The 17,855-nt window shown below is 31.2% G+C and overlaps 1 protein-coding gene across 1 annotated transcript; it reads left to right on the forward strand.

Annotated features, from left to right (window-relative positions):
* LOC110999042 (tryptophan 5-hydroxylase 1) lies at nucleotides 1-7,655 on the forward strand. Its single transcript, XM_022267920.2, has 10 exons — nucleotides 1-274; nucleotides 1,671-1,824; nucleotides 2,522-2,687; nucleotides 2,755-2,805; nucleotides 4,467-4,584; nucleotides 5,088-5,251; nucleotides 5,982-6,108; nucleotides 6,603-6,835; nucleotides 6,971-7,187; nucleotides 7,368-7,655. Exons 1-10 carry the CDS (start codon nucleotides 17-19, stop codon nucleotides 7,455-7,457), a joined length of 1,578 nt encoding a protein of 525 aa, XP_022123612.1. The 5' UTR covers nucleotides 1-16; the 3' UTR covers nucleotides 7,458-7,655.
* Nucleotides 7,656-17,855: the final 10,200 nt, after the last annotated feature.

The following is a 17,855-nucleotide window of genomic DNA, read 5'->3' on the forward strand; positions in this document are numbered from 1 at the left end:
ACTCGTCAAACTAACCATGAGCGGGTCCGGCAAAGGGTTACTTGGTCTTTGGCTGTATAGAAACGGTTCCGATTGGCAGGTTAAGAATGAGGGGCACCATCCCAAGCTTGGTGAACTCCATCCACCTCAGAATTTGGAGGGTGAAAGAATCTCAGTCATATTTACAATTAACAATCAAGTTGGCGGGCTTGTAAGAGTACTGACGGTGTTTCAAGACCTGGGGATTAATGTTCTTCATATTGAGTCGAGAAAATCTGCTACGGAGGTTACTGCGGTAAGTTTTTTGAAGCTGTGTTAAATCCTTGTGTTTTAGACTAAGCTTCGTATCAAATTTTCGCGCCTTTTAAAGAAGGTATATTAAAATGTATATTAAATATTTGCTCATAACTAAAGTTTTTATTGAGTCTTCTACTAATATTATATGTTATAGTTAATAGTTTATTATAATTTAATTTCTATTGAAGTATACCAAGTTTCAATAATTCTATATGATTATGCAATTTGCGAATAAATTGTTTAAAAAAATATATTCAAATATTTTATTATTTTTAAATATCTCATTGCCAAAAAGCGGTTAATATAATTGTATAGTTAGTATAAATTATATGTTTCAGTAAAGAAAAGACTTGGAGCGAATCCCTTATCATAATATCTACTTGTATTAAAATATCTTATCTTAACTCAGTATTAACGCTAGGCGTAAATTTTAATATTCAGGATTTGTTGCAAAATTGTGGCTTCGGAAAATTAAGGGACGCATTGATGACGCAAATTTTATATACTCACTTCTTAAGATAATACTTCGCAGCGCAAAGGTTTTTCTGACATTCTATATAAAACACGGCAAATACGGTTTAATCTGTCATAAATAAAATTAAAAATAACAATGTGTAAGGCTTATGTCTGTTATCTATAACATTATTAAAATTACTCACTAATATAATTAGTTTTTTATAACGTTCGTAAATTTTATAAACAATTAGGTATGTTTAAATAATATAAATATTTTTCTTCACAACATCTTCTTAAAAATATTTAAACATGAAATATCCTAGTAGCGAATTATAAAAAATAATTTGTCGCGTTTAGGTCACATAAAACGTATTCATAATTGACATTTCGAGAAACGCCTGTAGCCTGCTTTATAACCAGAAAATCTGGTTGGTGTAAAATCGTTAGTCATAATTTATTGTTAATAAAAGTATAACAACAAAAGAAAGGAAAAAAAATACGATTACAATTTAAAAGGGGAAATATAGTTCAGTTTTAACATGTTTGACGATAACTCCATACATCCATTAACTGGGCGCCGTGACCTTTATTTCGATATATTTTTAGAAATTGAATTTTTTATGAATTTATTTTATCAACCCCTATAACTTTCATGAGTTTAATACGTTCTATAAATTTTAATAAATCCGAAAAAGTTTTATTGCATTGAGAATCTTATAAAACTTTGTATTAAAGAGTACATAATCGCCATTGTTGAATTGTTCACTGAATAGTAAAGGTGGTTTTAAACACATACACATATTACAAACGAGGTATAAGAAAAAGGAGCCTTCAAAATTAAGATCTTCCATTTTTCAGTTCTCTAACCTAAGGCCAGCTCCATTGAATCCTTTTCATTGCCATACGATAATATTTATCCAGTTTAATTATTGTTACAGTCCGATATATTAGTTGACGTAGAATGCGATCCAAGAATTATGGAACAACTGAAGCGTATGTTGAAGAGAGAGGTGCAAGATTTTGAATTAGTGTCATCGAACACAGGCGAGGAGTTTCCTCCTCCAACACCGCTTTCGGCTGCTGCATCATTTGGTGAGTTTTTGAAACTGCCGATTGCACCTACTTCATAAAACCATAATACTCGCGTGTGTATGACGTGGCTTGCGCATGAAATCGTAGTAGTTGGTGGTCAAATCCTATATCATAAATACTACAATAAAATACGTGATAATTTATGGGGATGATGCGTACGAATCACGGCTGTGTGTATTTTTCTTCCTACATCTTGCATCTATCAATTGCTTCGACAGTGATGGTAGACATTGTGAGGAACCGCAGCAGCTAAGACCATATAGAGTTATAGAGCCACTATAATTTTGTCATATACGTATACAAAGTATATCCTTTCTTGAGCCTATGTTACTAATTTAATAAATTAGCCATAGCCTGGCTACAAGAGCTGTTACTGTGTAAGTACGATTTCTAACACTGCTTTTTTTTATGCATAAATCTTTGATTTTTGTGGCGTTTAGAAGGTATTCGAATTTTATTTAAATTTATAATGATGCATGATACTTGTTTTGCTAAAATATGCATTTTAAGAAATAACATTAACAGTTTGTTATTTAACTTGAAAATAATCGATTTTATCCTACCTATTTCATTTATAAAGCAATTTGGATAAAAATCTAGCATCTTTTCTTCAGACTAACAAACACATAGAAGATTATCAATAATCTACAGAATCTAATCTAAGAAATGTAATGATTTCATTACATATGCTTTATAGATTTCGGTGAAATGCCTTGGTTTCCCCGAAAGATTGCGGATTTAGATCGGGCTCAGAACGTGTTGATGTATGGCTCCGAGCTGGATGCTGATCACCCTGGCTTCAAGGATCCTATTTACCGGAAGAGAAGGGAACAGTTTGCAGCCATTGCAAATAATTATAAATAGTAAGTTAGCTATGATTATTACCGACATAATTATGATGATCATATTTAACGTCATTTTTAATTCAAGCGGAAACCCGATTCCTCGCGTGCAGTACACGGATGTCGAAATAAAAACTTGGTACGTATTCTTCATGTTATATAAAAATCTTTCAATCTTTAAGTCAATTGTACTACTAATTAATGAATTTAAGTTCATAATCATCAGTATTTTTCGGTTTAAGATATTGTATTTATCATTACAATATTCACTCACATGAGAAAACATACTTAATACGAGTACAGTTAAATGTTACGCTTATTAATTAATTGGTAATAATTATAATAAATAATTAATAAAATACAGCAATTATTTTTTTTAACAGTTACACAACACAAAAATCTATCTAATGCAAAAGTAGCAATTATTATTATTTTACTTGTATTGCATTTGAGTTTAATAATCCTTTTACTACAGAAAACTATTCATAGCATCCATATCATTAATTTCTATTCTGTTGGCTATCCAAGTGTTGAAACAAAAGAAATAATATTTTTAAAAATTTATAATAAATCTCAGATCAACCGTGCCAAGAACTAATAATGAAACTCAACTGCTAAACAGCTTCGGATGTAAATCAAACTTGAATTTGAGACAAATGATGTGGTGAAACAATAAATTAGTTTCCCAAGAGCGAGACACTGCTAACTTATTTGTAAAGTCGAACTTCAATCCTTGTGCACCTAATATATGTTTTTAAATGCTAAGAAACAAAACTGGAATTATTTATACACTGTCATTTATACGGTAAATTATAGGCTTTTAGCTTTAAACATTCTGATGATATATTTAACTAATTTTAGGAAGCTGAGTTTTTTTTATTTGACCTACATTTAAGACAAAATCACAGAAACTGCAAAATACCTACAGCAAAAAAGATATGAATTTTTAAAACCTACTGCAGAAAACCTTAAAAAAGGAAAAAAAAACTACAAAAAATCGCGAAACATACATGGGGTATTTTCGTACACACCCAGGTGTGAGGAATCTAAAAAAATTAATGACGTCATTAGTTTGACCACTCTGTATTTATGACTAAAGTTCTTTTTTTAAAGACGTTTAAAATGATGCAAAAGCAATTCTTTCATAGCATATATCAATGCTGTAGTCTTTTAAAAATTATGTAAAAATCTTATACGAAACCGGGTCGCTTATTTAAACCACAATAAAACAGTCTACAATGCGCATTTATTTGTAGATAAAAAAAAGTTCAAATGTACATAAGATAAGAGGTATTGGTTTTATATGTGTTATAATATCTTTGCTACGCCGAGGTATCTTGCTACATTCACTCTAAGCGGCCTTGACTTTGATTAGGGAGGTGCCGGGGTCTCGATAGATCGAAGGCTTTATAATTGAAATCGAGAGTGCCAATTAATTACCGGGTCAATTGTATCAATCGTAACATAACGAGGACGTTTTGTTACGATTTCATCAAACAAGTGACGTAACAAAAACTAAAGTTTTGTTTGCAATCCTATTATTTATCATTTTGTTTGTCTTTATACGAGTATATCTTTCATTTATTGAGAACATATTACTACTATATAATTGCTATTGACAATATTTTCTATTGATTTCAGTAAAAATCTTAATAGACATCATATTTCAAAATAATTCCGCATCAGAATAATGATCAATTATATGCATTGTGTTCAGTGATAGTCTCAGATTACTAAAATTGCAGTGCAAAGCGCTCGTAAGTTTATAATATGAATAATTAACATTTTAATTAACCTCAGGGGCGTTATATTCCGTGAGCTGCATAAGCTATACCAAAAACACGCCTGTGAGGAATATTTGGAGAATTGGCCGCTTCTTGTCAAGTATTGTGGATACAGGGAGGATAATATACCTCAGGTATCAGTATCTTTTCTTTAAATATAATTGGTAAATTAAGATAGGTTGCCAAGCAAGATTTTTATAACGTTTAATCTTACGTGTAGGTACTCCATGAATTGAGAATATTTAAAAGATATTGTCTAAACAATTATTTCATTGTTTATTTTTTTAGATATTGGTAATCAGGTGGCAGTTCCTGCATGAGTCAATAGTATATGTATATACATATGCAAAACCATTTTTTTTTGTGTTCTCGTATATCTGCAATCGGCTATCAGCCATAATTCGCCATGATACCGCCGCACATGGACACTCTCGATGCTAGAGGGCTCGCGAGTGTGTTGCCGGCCTTTTAAGAATTGGTACGCTCTTTTCTTGAAGTAACTTAAGTCGAATTGGTTTGGAAATACTTCAGTGGGCAGCTGGTTCCACAAGGTGGTGGTGCGCGGCAAAAACAGCCTTGAAAAACGCATTTAAATTAAATTATATTCGCATATCAAGTTCTATTATTATTCCTGTAGCTTGAAGATTTGAGCACGTTTCTGAAGCGCAAAACCGGATTCACACTCCGGCCCGTAGCCGGGTATCTTTCAGCGCGAGATTTTCTTTCCGGTTTGGCTTTTCGCGTGTTTCACTGCACACAGTACATAAGACACTCGTCTGATCCATTTTATACGCCTGAGCCGTAAGTACCTTGAATATTTTTATAGAAGAAATATTTTAATTAATAATCCGAAGTATTTATTATCACAGTATATCAGGACACCATGGAAAGTTGAACAACATTCATCATTCTCTATCTACTAATACGACACGATACTGAATGTGAGGCAAGATGAATCAATACTACTGTAGGTACTTATTTGCTTGTTTGGTTTCTGTCATGGCGAGTATGGAAGGCCGGATTCAAATATCACCAATATTCAATGTATTTAGCATAGCTTTAATGATTAATGCGAATAATGGAGCAGTGTTGGCCTAGTGGCTCCTGCGAGCGACTACCTGAGGTCGTAAGTTCGATCCCAGGCTGTGCACCAATAGACTTTCTATCCATTTGCGCATTTAACATTTGCTCGAACGGTGCAGGAAAACATCGTGAGGACACCGACATGTCTTATACCCAAAAAGTCGACGACGTGTGTCAGGCACTGGAGGCTGATTACCTACTTGCCTATAAGATTTAAAAATGATCATGAAACAGATTCAGAAATCGGAGGCCGAGAACTTAAGCGCCACTGATTTTTTTAATGATTAATGAACTACATTACATACTTAATGTTTAACTCGTTTAATGAAGGTCTTCGGCGTAATGGCTGATTATCTTTTAGCAATGCAAGTATGTCTAACATATATTTCACTGAAGAATTATGATCAAATGATTTATCAATATAACAAAAGAAAATATTTTACTTCAGAGATTGCTGCCACGAGCTTCTTGGACACATGCCGCTGCTTGCAAATCCAAGTTTCGCCCAGTTTTCACAAGAACTCGGCCTGGCTTCACTCGGTGCTTCCGATGAAGACATCGATAAATTGGCAACGGTGGGTTTTACTTTTTTCTATTGAATAAGACATAAGAGAACTTTCATTTTCTGTATGTTATTTGGAATAATACTTATCAACAAAACAAAAGAAAAATTATTAATGTCAAATAAATCAGATTTCAGCGCTTTCTCTATTATTATACATACGTAATTATTATGTGAAAGAAAGATGTTTTCTTTCTTTTTTCCTAAGTACCAAATTTGGGGTAAAAATTACGTTGATATTCCATATTCATAATATACCTATTAATGCAATCACAGATAACCTGTCCGTAGAAGCTTACACCTTTTCTATAGCACAATATCATATTAATAAACAAATACGCGTTTACATCTGTTAAATAAAGTATTCATAATTATTGTTCATAGTCTTCATACGTTCTAATAATTGTATCATAATTTTTAATATAGTATCAATCTTTAACAATTACACATACATAGTATATAACTCTGCAACTTACACAAAGGTAATATTTAAATTTATCTTTCTAGCTATATTTCTTCACGGTTGAGTTTGGTCTATGCCGTCAACTTGATGGGACATTCCGGGTCTATGGGGCCGGTCTTTTGTCATCAGTTGCTGAGTTGCAGCACGCGATATCAACTCCTGAAAAGATAATGAGATTCGATCCAGATGTCACCGTGAACCAGGAATGCATTATCACGGCTTACCAAAACGCATATTATTACACAGACTCGTTTGAGGAAGCTAAGGAGAAGATGAGGTTTGTTTATGGTAGACGGAAACAACACAGAAATTCATAGTTGCTTCATTATTGAGAGAATATAATATTGGGGAAATAAAATAAATGAATGAAGGATTATTATACTTAATTCATGGTCGTGCAAAACTATTCCAGGGCATTCGCTGAAAGCATTCAGCGTCCGTTCGGGGTCCGTTACAACCCATACACTCAAAGTGTTGAGGTATTGAGCAATGCGCAGAAGATCACCGCCTTGGTTCGTGAGCTACGTGGTGATATTTGCATAGTATCTTCCGCTATTAAGAAGATCTCGGCTCAAGATTCCACTCTCAACGTTGAGACGATTGCTAATATGCTACATGCTGGGCTGCAAGTAAGTATAAAGTTTTCTTACATTCAACACTGATAAGACTCAGGTTTTTGTTGTAAATACTTGCCTAAACCTAAATTCCAACGCATGCAACAAATCTATTTAATGCATTGTTTTAATATTCTAGTATCCGTCTAGTAAGACATTCTAGTATGATAAAAACTATTAAAATGTGCCTTGCAGGTTAATGATAGAAGCCCACAAAGTGCTTCAGGTGGAAGTTCACCTAACTCTGAACGCGGCCAGTCTCCAAGATCTGATGCTTCTAAGTAAAATGTTTCTGAATATTATAACCTGTGTAAAAGTTATTGCATAGTAAAAACTAGTTTTTCTTAGTTGATTAGTAAATTTAAGTTTAGTAAATTTTTACTACATATAAAATGGCGACAGAATCCTAGTCAGTCACGGATTTATACCTAACGAAATTTTGTTCGCTATCCTATGTGTAGGATTATAAAAATGTTAAACAACTGTTAAATTTTATTAATTGTTTTCAAAAAGGTAATATGACATTTAAAATACGAAATAAATTCAACGATGTATTTTCCTAAATAATTTATGTATCGTGTAGTTGACAAAATATTATTATACAAATAAACTTAAGCATATTATATTATTAATGTACTAATTATTCTTTCTCGTGGGTCACTATGTATACGTGTAGCGATAGTGTAATAGTGAAATAATATGCTTTAAAATAGTATTTATTTTATATAAATATAAAATATTTTTTAACATCGTATATCAATCTAGCTATTTCCATCTAAATTATAACCAAATTGTAATTTTGTAGATGTGATTTATTAAATAATATTTATGCGAAAATAAATGTCTAACTATATATATTTGTAAAAGTATAATGAAATATAAATTGAACTATATGTTTCGTTTTATTTCAGTTTATCACAAATATAATTAATTTTATCTATGTTGTATTAAACCCTCACCAATGCAAAAGCCTGTCGAGTTGTGAAGTCTATTGGTGTTCTTAATTTAAAAAGGAATCCATAGATGGCGCTGCAACTAAATAGTAAAAAAACATGATTAATAATGAAAAACTGTAAATTAAACAGAATCCACTGCAGAAAAATCAGAGGTAAGCTAGAGACGAGTATAGGATTACTTTAGAGGAGGCCAGAAAAAATAATGTTTACGATACAAACTAAATGTATTTTTGCTAATACCAAGATATAACTATTAAATAGAATAGGGTCATATATCCGAGCGTCTATGGAATTTGGCCAAAAATTCAAAATACACAGCGCTAGACAATACTAAAATAGTTTACGTTATACACCTGCGTTCGATTTGTTATCTATTCAACCAGCAATCTTAATTATGTGTGTAGTTTTTAACTCGCCCTTACTATGATTCTCTAATCCAAAACATATTATTTTGATGTAAATTATATGCATTTCTTATTGTTTTTGGCTGGCTTAGCCTAGTTGCTTTGACCGTAGGTTCGAACACTGGCTGTGCACTAAAGTAATTCCGTTCTATTAAACCTCTCGCGCACGTTAAAAAAACATGAAACCTTAGGCTCAACATTTTGACCGCGTATGTTGAGCTCAGCAGGCCGCTTATTTGCTTATTAAAAGGCAATGATCTCGAATTAAAAAGATAAATCATGTGGATTATATTTTTGATTCGAGATCATTGCTGTGTAGCCTAGAACATGAATGAGGTAAACAAATGAGATACATTTTGTATTCCTAAAAATCGAAATACGACTTACAGTTTATGTGTATTTTATTAATCAGAACTATTTATTTGTGACACAAATAGTAAATAAAAAATCAGTGGCATCGGATTTTGTATCTGTTTCGTGATCAATTGTCATTCAAGGCAAGGTGATCAGCCTCCTGTGCCTGACACACGCCGTCGACGAGACCCACGAGAATGTAAGTCACGTAGGTACCCACGATGTAAGTGCGTGCTCCTATTTCACCCTGCCTTCTGTTGATAGAGGACATATCTTTATTTTTAATTTATTTTATTAATGATGATTTAATTGTTGTAGATTTATTTTTTTGACGTTCATAAGTGTACATTATGTTACCTACATGAATTTGAAGTTTGGGGTCTATGTCAGGCCTGTTTTCTCACGATATTTTAGTAGAAAATAAGTAAATAAATTTTCCTTCACCGTTTATCGATTATCGGTACGGACAGCTCTCCACACAATCGTGAACGTTTATTTACTGACTGTCTACTGTTGTGATAGACGTCTATCGAAATAGTTTTTAAAACAGATTTGAGTTTAGTATTGGTAATGCAAATAAATATTATTTAAAAAACTTAAGAATTTGATGTTACGCATGCTTATTAAAGTACATATTTAAAATGTTTTGAAACAACATGTCTATACTGCACCCGAGACCACTACATACTACATGCATCATTATGTCATATGCTATTAGGGCATATGCTTTGGTACCATAAATAATAAACAATACGATTGCACTTAGTACTAGACATTACTACCGCTACCTAAAATCTCCTTGGTGACTCAGGCGTGTGGATCGTATTGAATACAAAAAATAACCTTCCCGATTTTTTTTGTTATATAGGCAGTACTTACACAGTAGTACAACAGTACTTAAATGCGAGATGTTTGCCATTTAAATGTATTATGATTTAAGATAAGATAAAGAAAAAAGTTTTCCTAATGTATTTTCTGTGACAAAAGACATGTCTTTTAATCAATTTTAAAATTTGAAGATAACTTCTTTGAATTCATTAAATATACTCAAAAACTATTGCGAAAGCCCTTAAGATGTTAGTCATTATAAACGTTGATATTTCTACGGCAGTTGGCTTCCTTCCAATAAATTTTTATAACTAAACCGACGAAAGTTAAATGAGGCCGTATTATAATTATTTATTCTTCGCAATTATTATTTTATTTTAACAATATCAAAAGAACTAAAATTTCAAATAAACTACAATTTATTATAACCTATTTATCAGTTTCAGCCTTAGTTATACATTTCTCTTTTGTTTCGTTCATTATTTTCTTTCTACTCCAGCCCGTGCAGGAAGACATCGCTAGAAAATAGCGTACGAGCATAATATGTTGATTGCTAAATCAAAAGGAAAATCCATTGTACAACTAGAGCAACAAGTGTTAACACAACTTAGAAGTTTTTGTATGAAACTTTGATGTTGTACTAAATAGTCCGGTCAAATTAGACCAAAAAATAAAAGTGAAGCTGTATAAATTCCCATCAATCTGAAAATCGGTATGATTGTTTAAAATACAATGAAAAATAAAATTTGAAAGTTCCCATCATTTTCTTGTAAGGAAAATTTTTTATCATCATCGTCAAGGTCAAAGGTAAAAAAATGAGTTTTTCGCGATTTTCATCAAAACGGTAAGTTTCATCATAATAAAAATACTTGTGACAAAAATTGTAGATCATAAAATTATCTACAAAAAATGTATCATTACTTTTTTCTACGAGCCACCTTTATTCTTTTTTATCACCTTTATATTAGTATTTCTATGATAAAACTTACCGTTTTGCTGAAAATCGTGAAAAACTCATTTCTTTTGGCCTTGAATAAAAAAAATTCCTTACAAGGGAATGACTTTCAAATTTTATTTTTCTTTGTATTTTAAACAATCTTACCGATTTTCAGCTTGGTGAAAATTTATGTAGCTTCAAATGTCTAAATTGACCGGACTATAAAAATAAAGCTCTAGCTATCAGAGCTTAACTGATACGTGAAATGCAACTGATAACCAGAATGGATATTTGGAGCCAAGCATGACTCCCATATATCCCGGTATTCGACAACTCACTAAGTATCGACAATCATATCGAACATATCAAACAAAAGATGTTACGTAACGTCCGTAAGCGTCTCACCTTGGTTTTATGTCTTTAAGGGTTAAGAAGTCACATGTGATGACGATCCTTGGCAGTGCTTCTTCAATTTAATTATAACCACTTGAGTTTCTGTCAAAATTGTATGAACGTTGGCAACTGATGTTGTGGTTTATTAATAGATAAGACATTGAAAAATTTTACTACCGATAAAACAGATGATGAAAATTATACCTCACATTTGGAAATACTTAAAACGTAAATAGGGTAAAGCTTTAAATTTTATTCATATTATTTTTCTATCAAAATCCAAATTAAATTACATCTACTTTAGGTCAGTATCATTCACGTCCTATAAGATTATAGGTCATTATTTTACTAATAAAAGATTTTATTAGTAAAATAATGTTCAAAAGGGTTTTGCGAAATTATGAGAATATGTTTGAGTATAATACTAAAAACATAGTTGTCATTTTGTTTCATGTTCTTTGAAACATTTAATTATCTAGGCGGGAGTCGAACTCAGCACTTCTATTCGTATGTCAGGTAAGTAACTAAGCATTGCCATTTATTAAAAAAAGAGTTTTTCGCAATAATACTCGTTGCTGAGTTTCATCAGCGGACGTCCAGGCAAACTATAATCCCTCCAGTAGCAGAGCTGATGTGTCAGTATATATGTGTTTGTTTACATCTTGTGTTTTATATGAAACTAGGCGTAGATATGTTTTGGCATAAAAATCAAATAGATATCCTGCGTCTTCAAAAAGGGATCTATGTTAAGTTATTCAGGAGGGCTGTACATTTATCCTTCAACACAGATGTCGCTTCGCTTTTCTGGAATATAAAATAGTCCTCGTTGGTAATGACCTGAATTATTATGCAACTATTTAAAGACACCCCAGTCTCTTTCATTCAATGACATCAAATAACTGAACTGGCTTTCTATTTCGTTCAAAAGTAGTTCTCATGACTAAACCTGTCAGGTCCTGATAAGCCCCATAATGTTGAAACCTATTAAAAAGACACGTAAACGTCTCCACAGGTCAAATATATCCACAGGCATGGCTTAACGCAATTTCTGCCGTGCTCCACCATATGTGAAACCAGCTGCCCACTGAAGAATTTCCGTACCGATGCGACTTAAGAAGCGTACAGAAATTAAATGAAAGTCTTATTAGGAAAATGTCTCTTCATGTATCATACTTTTTCTTGTAACTGAATATTATTTTATATTACGAAAACAATACTAATATTATATATATATATATATATATATATACTTTCTTTCTATATTGTTGAGCCTGTAAACCTTAGTTCATATAATGTGAAATTGTTTTACTAAAATAAGTCTTACACATATTATTTCTACAACGTTCGAAGATTGTTAACAGAAACAACTATATAATTACATTAACGAATTATGATATTAATGCTAATTATTGTGTTCATATTAAAAGTGGAACATCACGATAAATCGCATCATAGATATTTTTAAACACATAATTAGCCTAAATAAATACCTAATTAATATATAATTTTATTAAAAGAAAAGTGTTTTTTTAAAAATTTCAATAACTCTCGTTCCACATTAAATTTAGAGGAAGGTGAAAGCCATCATCCCGAGCAATTTAACATGTAAAAAAAGGCTTAAAGATATCGTAAAAGACTGCTGATATATTATAATTTCATAATATAACCGATCAAAATTAAAAATAGCATACCTACATATATGCATCTTTACATATTATATTTAATGAATCACTTTCTATGAATATTAAAACCTCTTGCAAATTTAACCAAAATATAAATATGTTTCGATTAAGATTCTTCTGGCGAAAAAGTCGAAATTCAAATGTCAATAACCTTCATCATGTATATCACTGCAATATAGCAAGTTATCATGCATCCTTATTATTTATACGGGACGTTGAATTTGTTTAAATGGACGGAAATTAATTAAAATACAATGAAATCAGAACAAAACCTTTTTTAGTCGCTGTTCCCCGAAAGTTTACTATTTATTCATCCTATAACAGTTTACGTAATTAAAAACAAGACATATCATATTATAAAGTATGAGAAAATATATATATATTCTCCACAATGGCTGCTATAAAGATTAAAAAGAACGTTTAGTTAAAGTGCTCAAGATTAAAAGAGATATTAAAATTCTTTATAAAGCCTCTTTGACATTGACTTTAAATAGCTGGATGGGTTCAAAATTGGAAATGACAATTAATTATTATGTCACTCCTGAAACTGTTCCGTACAAACTAATCGAAAACTTTAAAACTACAATTGTATAGTATCATAAACGTGAAGGTACCATCGACAAGACTGATAACGAAAAAATTAACACTTCTTTCGCATTGCAAATTTGAACGACATGACAAGAATATTGCAATTCAGCATTCTAGGCAAGGCTCACGAAAACAAAATTGAATAAAGATAATATAAAATAAAATAAAAAAGCTTATTTATTTCTTGTAAAGAACAAAGTAAATTAATACTATTTATTTTTTAAGAATTTAAATACACATATTTTTTAAGAAAAGTAAATTATACCTATTTTTTACTATTATTTTTTTGTTTCTATTTCCTAATTATTTTGCAAGAACCCTTCCACAGTTGAATGCCTCCTCCACACAAAACAACAAACCTCAATCAATACTCTATTATACAGAATTATATGTACTGAGAATTTGCTCTGATGTTAAATCATTAATTAAACTGATACCAACTAAATCCTCTTAGAATTGATACCGCAAACATTAAGTCGATCAGATCGTGATTGTATTGTCACAAGTGGTTTGTGGCTGGTAAATGTTGTTGTGATCAGAATTGTGCATATTTTTATTACATAGGAGAAATATTTGTATTTTGGTAACGAAAAACTCAAAATCTCGACTAAATTCAAAATTTGTTTCCTACATTCCCGTGTAATATATATGTTATGAACCTGGGAAAGATCGCAAGTATACAATAAAAATAATGTTTTGCACGATAACCCTTGTCCTAAAATTTATGTTTCGTAATATTTTTTCTTAACTAGGTCCTAAAAATTACCTAGCGTATGACGTTTAACTAAGCCACATTTTTTACCTTTCTTCCAAACAAACACTATGAAATAAGGGGGTCTTCCTTTATTCATATAGGTAAACATGTACACTTATGAACGTCAAAATTATTACAAATTAAATTAATTGTAAATTTACATTTACAACCAGTTCGCAAGTTAAGGGCGTAGAGCGGGTAAGAGAAACTAGCAAGAAACTTTCCGCCACTCTTTTCAATCTGACAAACCAGCCTTCAATTAATTTTTCATTTAGTATTGGCTGATATTTAACAAATAATTCCTGAGATATCATGATATAACTTCCACTGCTAACGAGATATGTTATACGTATGTAAGAAACACATTCTCAAAAATATTTTCTTCAGTTGGCTACTGAGAATGACGAACGAAAGAGTCCTTCAACGAATCGGGACGACACAAAAGTTTATGCAGGCTGTTAAATTACGAAAAGTCGCATATCTCGGTCACATTTTACGTCATCATCAATACGACTTGTTGCCGCTAATAATGATAGGCAGAATTGAACGGCAAAAATAGTAGAAGGCAGTATTCGTAGTTGCGGCACCTAGGGGAGTGTACCGCCATTAAACCCACCGTGCAACTGTTTAGACTAGCGCCATATAACCGGCAATACAAGTTGTTAACAACCTTTGGCAAAAAAGTGACACCAATAGATTCAATTTCAAATTTATTTATTCTTAAAGGCAACACAATGTACACTTTGGAACGTCAAAAATAAATATATATGAAATGCTTCTAATTTTACATTTACTGCCAGTTCTCATATCAAGAGAGTAGAACGGAAGAGAAGAACTGGCAATAAACTCACCGCCAGGCAAGAAAAAAAAAACATATCCTAAAATTGTAAATAATTCAACAAATTTTGTGTAAAACTAAATAAATCAGTCAAGTAAATGGGCGTATTTCATGCAGGATTCTCTTCATTATTATTCATGATTTATTTCATTCAGGATTTTATTTATAAAACATTAAACTTTGTGAGATCCTCCCTGACGCAAATGCTCGCACAAGTTATATAAAACAAAGGCAAAACTTTTCTTCATTCATTGAACTATCCGTGAATGGGAGACGAAAATAGCTACTTATTCACAGAATAATCAGGAGAATGGTTCCATTAAAACTTATTTGTCCTTAGTATTTAAGTAAACAGAGGGCGTCTAGTCCGGGCACAGTATAATAGACAGTAGGTTTAAAAGCCCGTTCGGTTTCAGTTTTAAATTCGAATAATTTTCAAATATTAACGCGATTTCAAACCGTATTACGACCGGACTATTTAATTAGTACCATCACTTTTCCCAATTCCAAACTTGCAACAATAAAAACATACCAGAATAGATATATTAACATTAAAAGAACAGATAATTCTATAAAAATAAATATCAATCAAGAAAATATTTTCTAAAGTGGATTCGTCTATTAATAATATATGAGGTTATTCCACTGATGTAACTAATTTGTGGCGTGGGTTAGTAGGTCAGCTACCGCAGGTACTCCACCTTTGTCACTTGTCAGAACTAATAAACGTACATGAAAAATATATTAAACATGTTACGGTTAATATTAGGGTTCTATTAAGATACTCTCGGAGCGGGCGTGTTAACAAATCTATTTGCCTTAGTCTACGGATAAGGAAAATGTACTTCTTTTGTTTCTTATTATAGTGAGTTATTCCTTTTAAACAAAGGCTAAATGCTACTCTATTACTACTCAATTTTGGCTTCATATTGTTACAAAAATTCTAGGACTCATAAAGTGTACTTATGAGTTAAGCTCTTTTGTTTATTGAGCATAATTGCCTTGCAAACAAGATACTATAAATATGCAAGATATAGTTACAAATCTTAGAAAAAAAATCCTCAATATTAACTCAATGTAAAAAATATATATTATGATACACGAATAATATAACTGATATCATAATGAAACAGTAACGAGGTATCGATCCATTTCTTTGAATAGAATTCGTGTAGAAAGATATTAACTGCAACCTTTTAATCTTAGCCTCAGAATTCTGTATATTTTTCGAGATCATTTGTGTGCCTGACACCCGCAAAATTAATGCTAAGGTCTCTGGTGTAACAGTAAAAAATAATTGATCTTGAAAATCAGTTTTTACTAGACGATCATTATAGAAAAAGGTGGATATATGATATAAATAATCTCATCTATAAATAAATTATATAAGATATATATTAGATTTTTTAAAATTATACTTGGCTTTTTATTATTTTGACTTCTGATAAATCGCAATAAGTAATTATATTTTATGAGTTTTGAGTGGTTCTACAATATAATAATATATAAATATAATATATAAATAAATATTGTACAGATATTCTAATCATTAAAAAAATATAAATATAAATTTAAAAGTAATCCAAAATTAAAATTGTATTCTCCTGCTCGATGTCCATCATCTTTAAACTTCCGATTATTTAAAAAAATAGGACAAATATAAGAAGGAATGTCAAAAACAATTACTAAATTACATAGCAACAGTGGAGTCTACATATTACAGATTAACGTTTAAACTGTTATCTGTTTAATTTTACATCAGGCAAAGATCAAAGCTTGAGATGTTTGGATAAAATCCAGAACAAATTAGACGGTTTTTTTCATAATCTGAAAAATCGATGATTAACTGAAAAGAACAATTCAAAATTCAAATGAGATTCAAAACGTTTTAAATGATTATTTAAGTTGGGTTTAACTGTCTAATGATGCCTCATTCAGTGGGAAATAAGCGAATAAATGCCTTTTGAATCTTATGAAGAGAGCACTTCAGCCAACGTTGAGTACGTTGCAGTTTCAGCAGTTTCAAATCTGATTTCCAACGCTAAAAGTCTAGTTTTAATAATTTATTTTGATTGGGTAATTTAGATTCTATGTAGTCGCAGTAAAGTTCAAATTGTAAATACGACACGAATCCGTAGACTACAGACTTGAAGGGCAGTATACTTGTAGGGATAATTCTAAAAGCTTGTAGTGCGTTACTGGTGTTGTCGTAAAATAAAATTGGGACACTTTGTGGTAAGTATCTGCTAATGTACATATCATATGTATTATTAATGAAAAGTAAAGTTTAGTTACATAAAATGCCAATATCAAGCCACTTATTTATCAATTCATTGACCCCATAATTGGTTAATTCTGAACTTTAATTTGCTCGTACAGCCCTTGTTTGGGTGGAAAATGTTTTGACTAGAATTGGGAAAGTGTGGGACATTGAAGCTGGCAACATCGTTCTTAGTCAACAGCAGTAGCATTTAGTTTTCGTCGCGAATCACCGTTCCCATTTTACATTCAATATTCGGGTACATTTACGCTTTTATATCCACGTAACTATTTTACGACAGTTTTAAAGTTTATTACCACGTTCATATGATTGAAATACGCCATTATAATGTTGTAAATAGTTTAAATGCTTTTAAACAATAGGTTATTAATACGAAAGCTTGATGCGGAAACTTACAATTTAAAGTTATATGTTATACTTTAATATGCGATATTAAAACTTTTATATTAAATTATTTATTTCCATTCTATCTGTAATTTTCATTTATTTATTATTTTAATATTAACACATCTAGATGTGATAATAATTGTGGTGTTATTACTATCCCAATCAACACAATTTCTTTAAACTGTTTGTTTTGTCATAAAGGCTCTGTACGTTCAGATAACATTCAATAAAATATGACTAATTTGTGAAAATAAATATTTTATTTTAATTATTTATAACAA

The sequence above is a fragment of the Pieris rapae genome, chromosome Z, assembly GCF_905147795.1.
Source record: "Pieris rapae chromosome Z, ilPieRapa1.1, whole genome shotgun sequence".
Classification (NCBI taxonomy): Eukaryota; Metazoa; Arthropoda; class Insecta; order Lepidoptera; family Pieridae; genus Pieris; species Pieris rapae.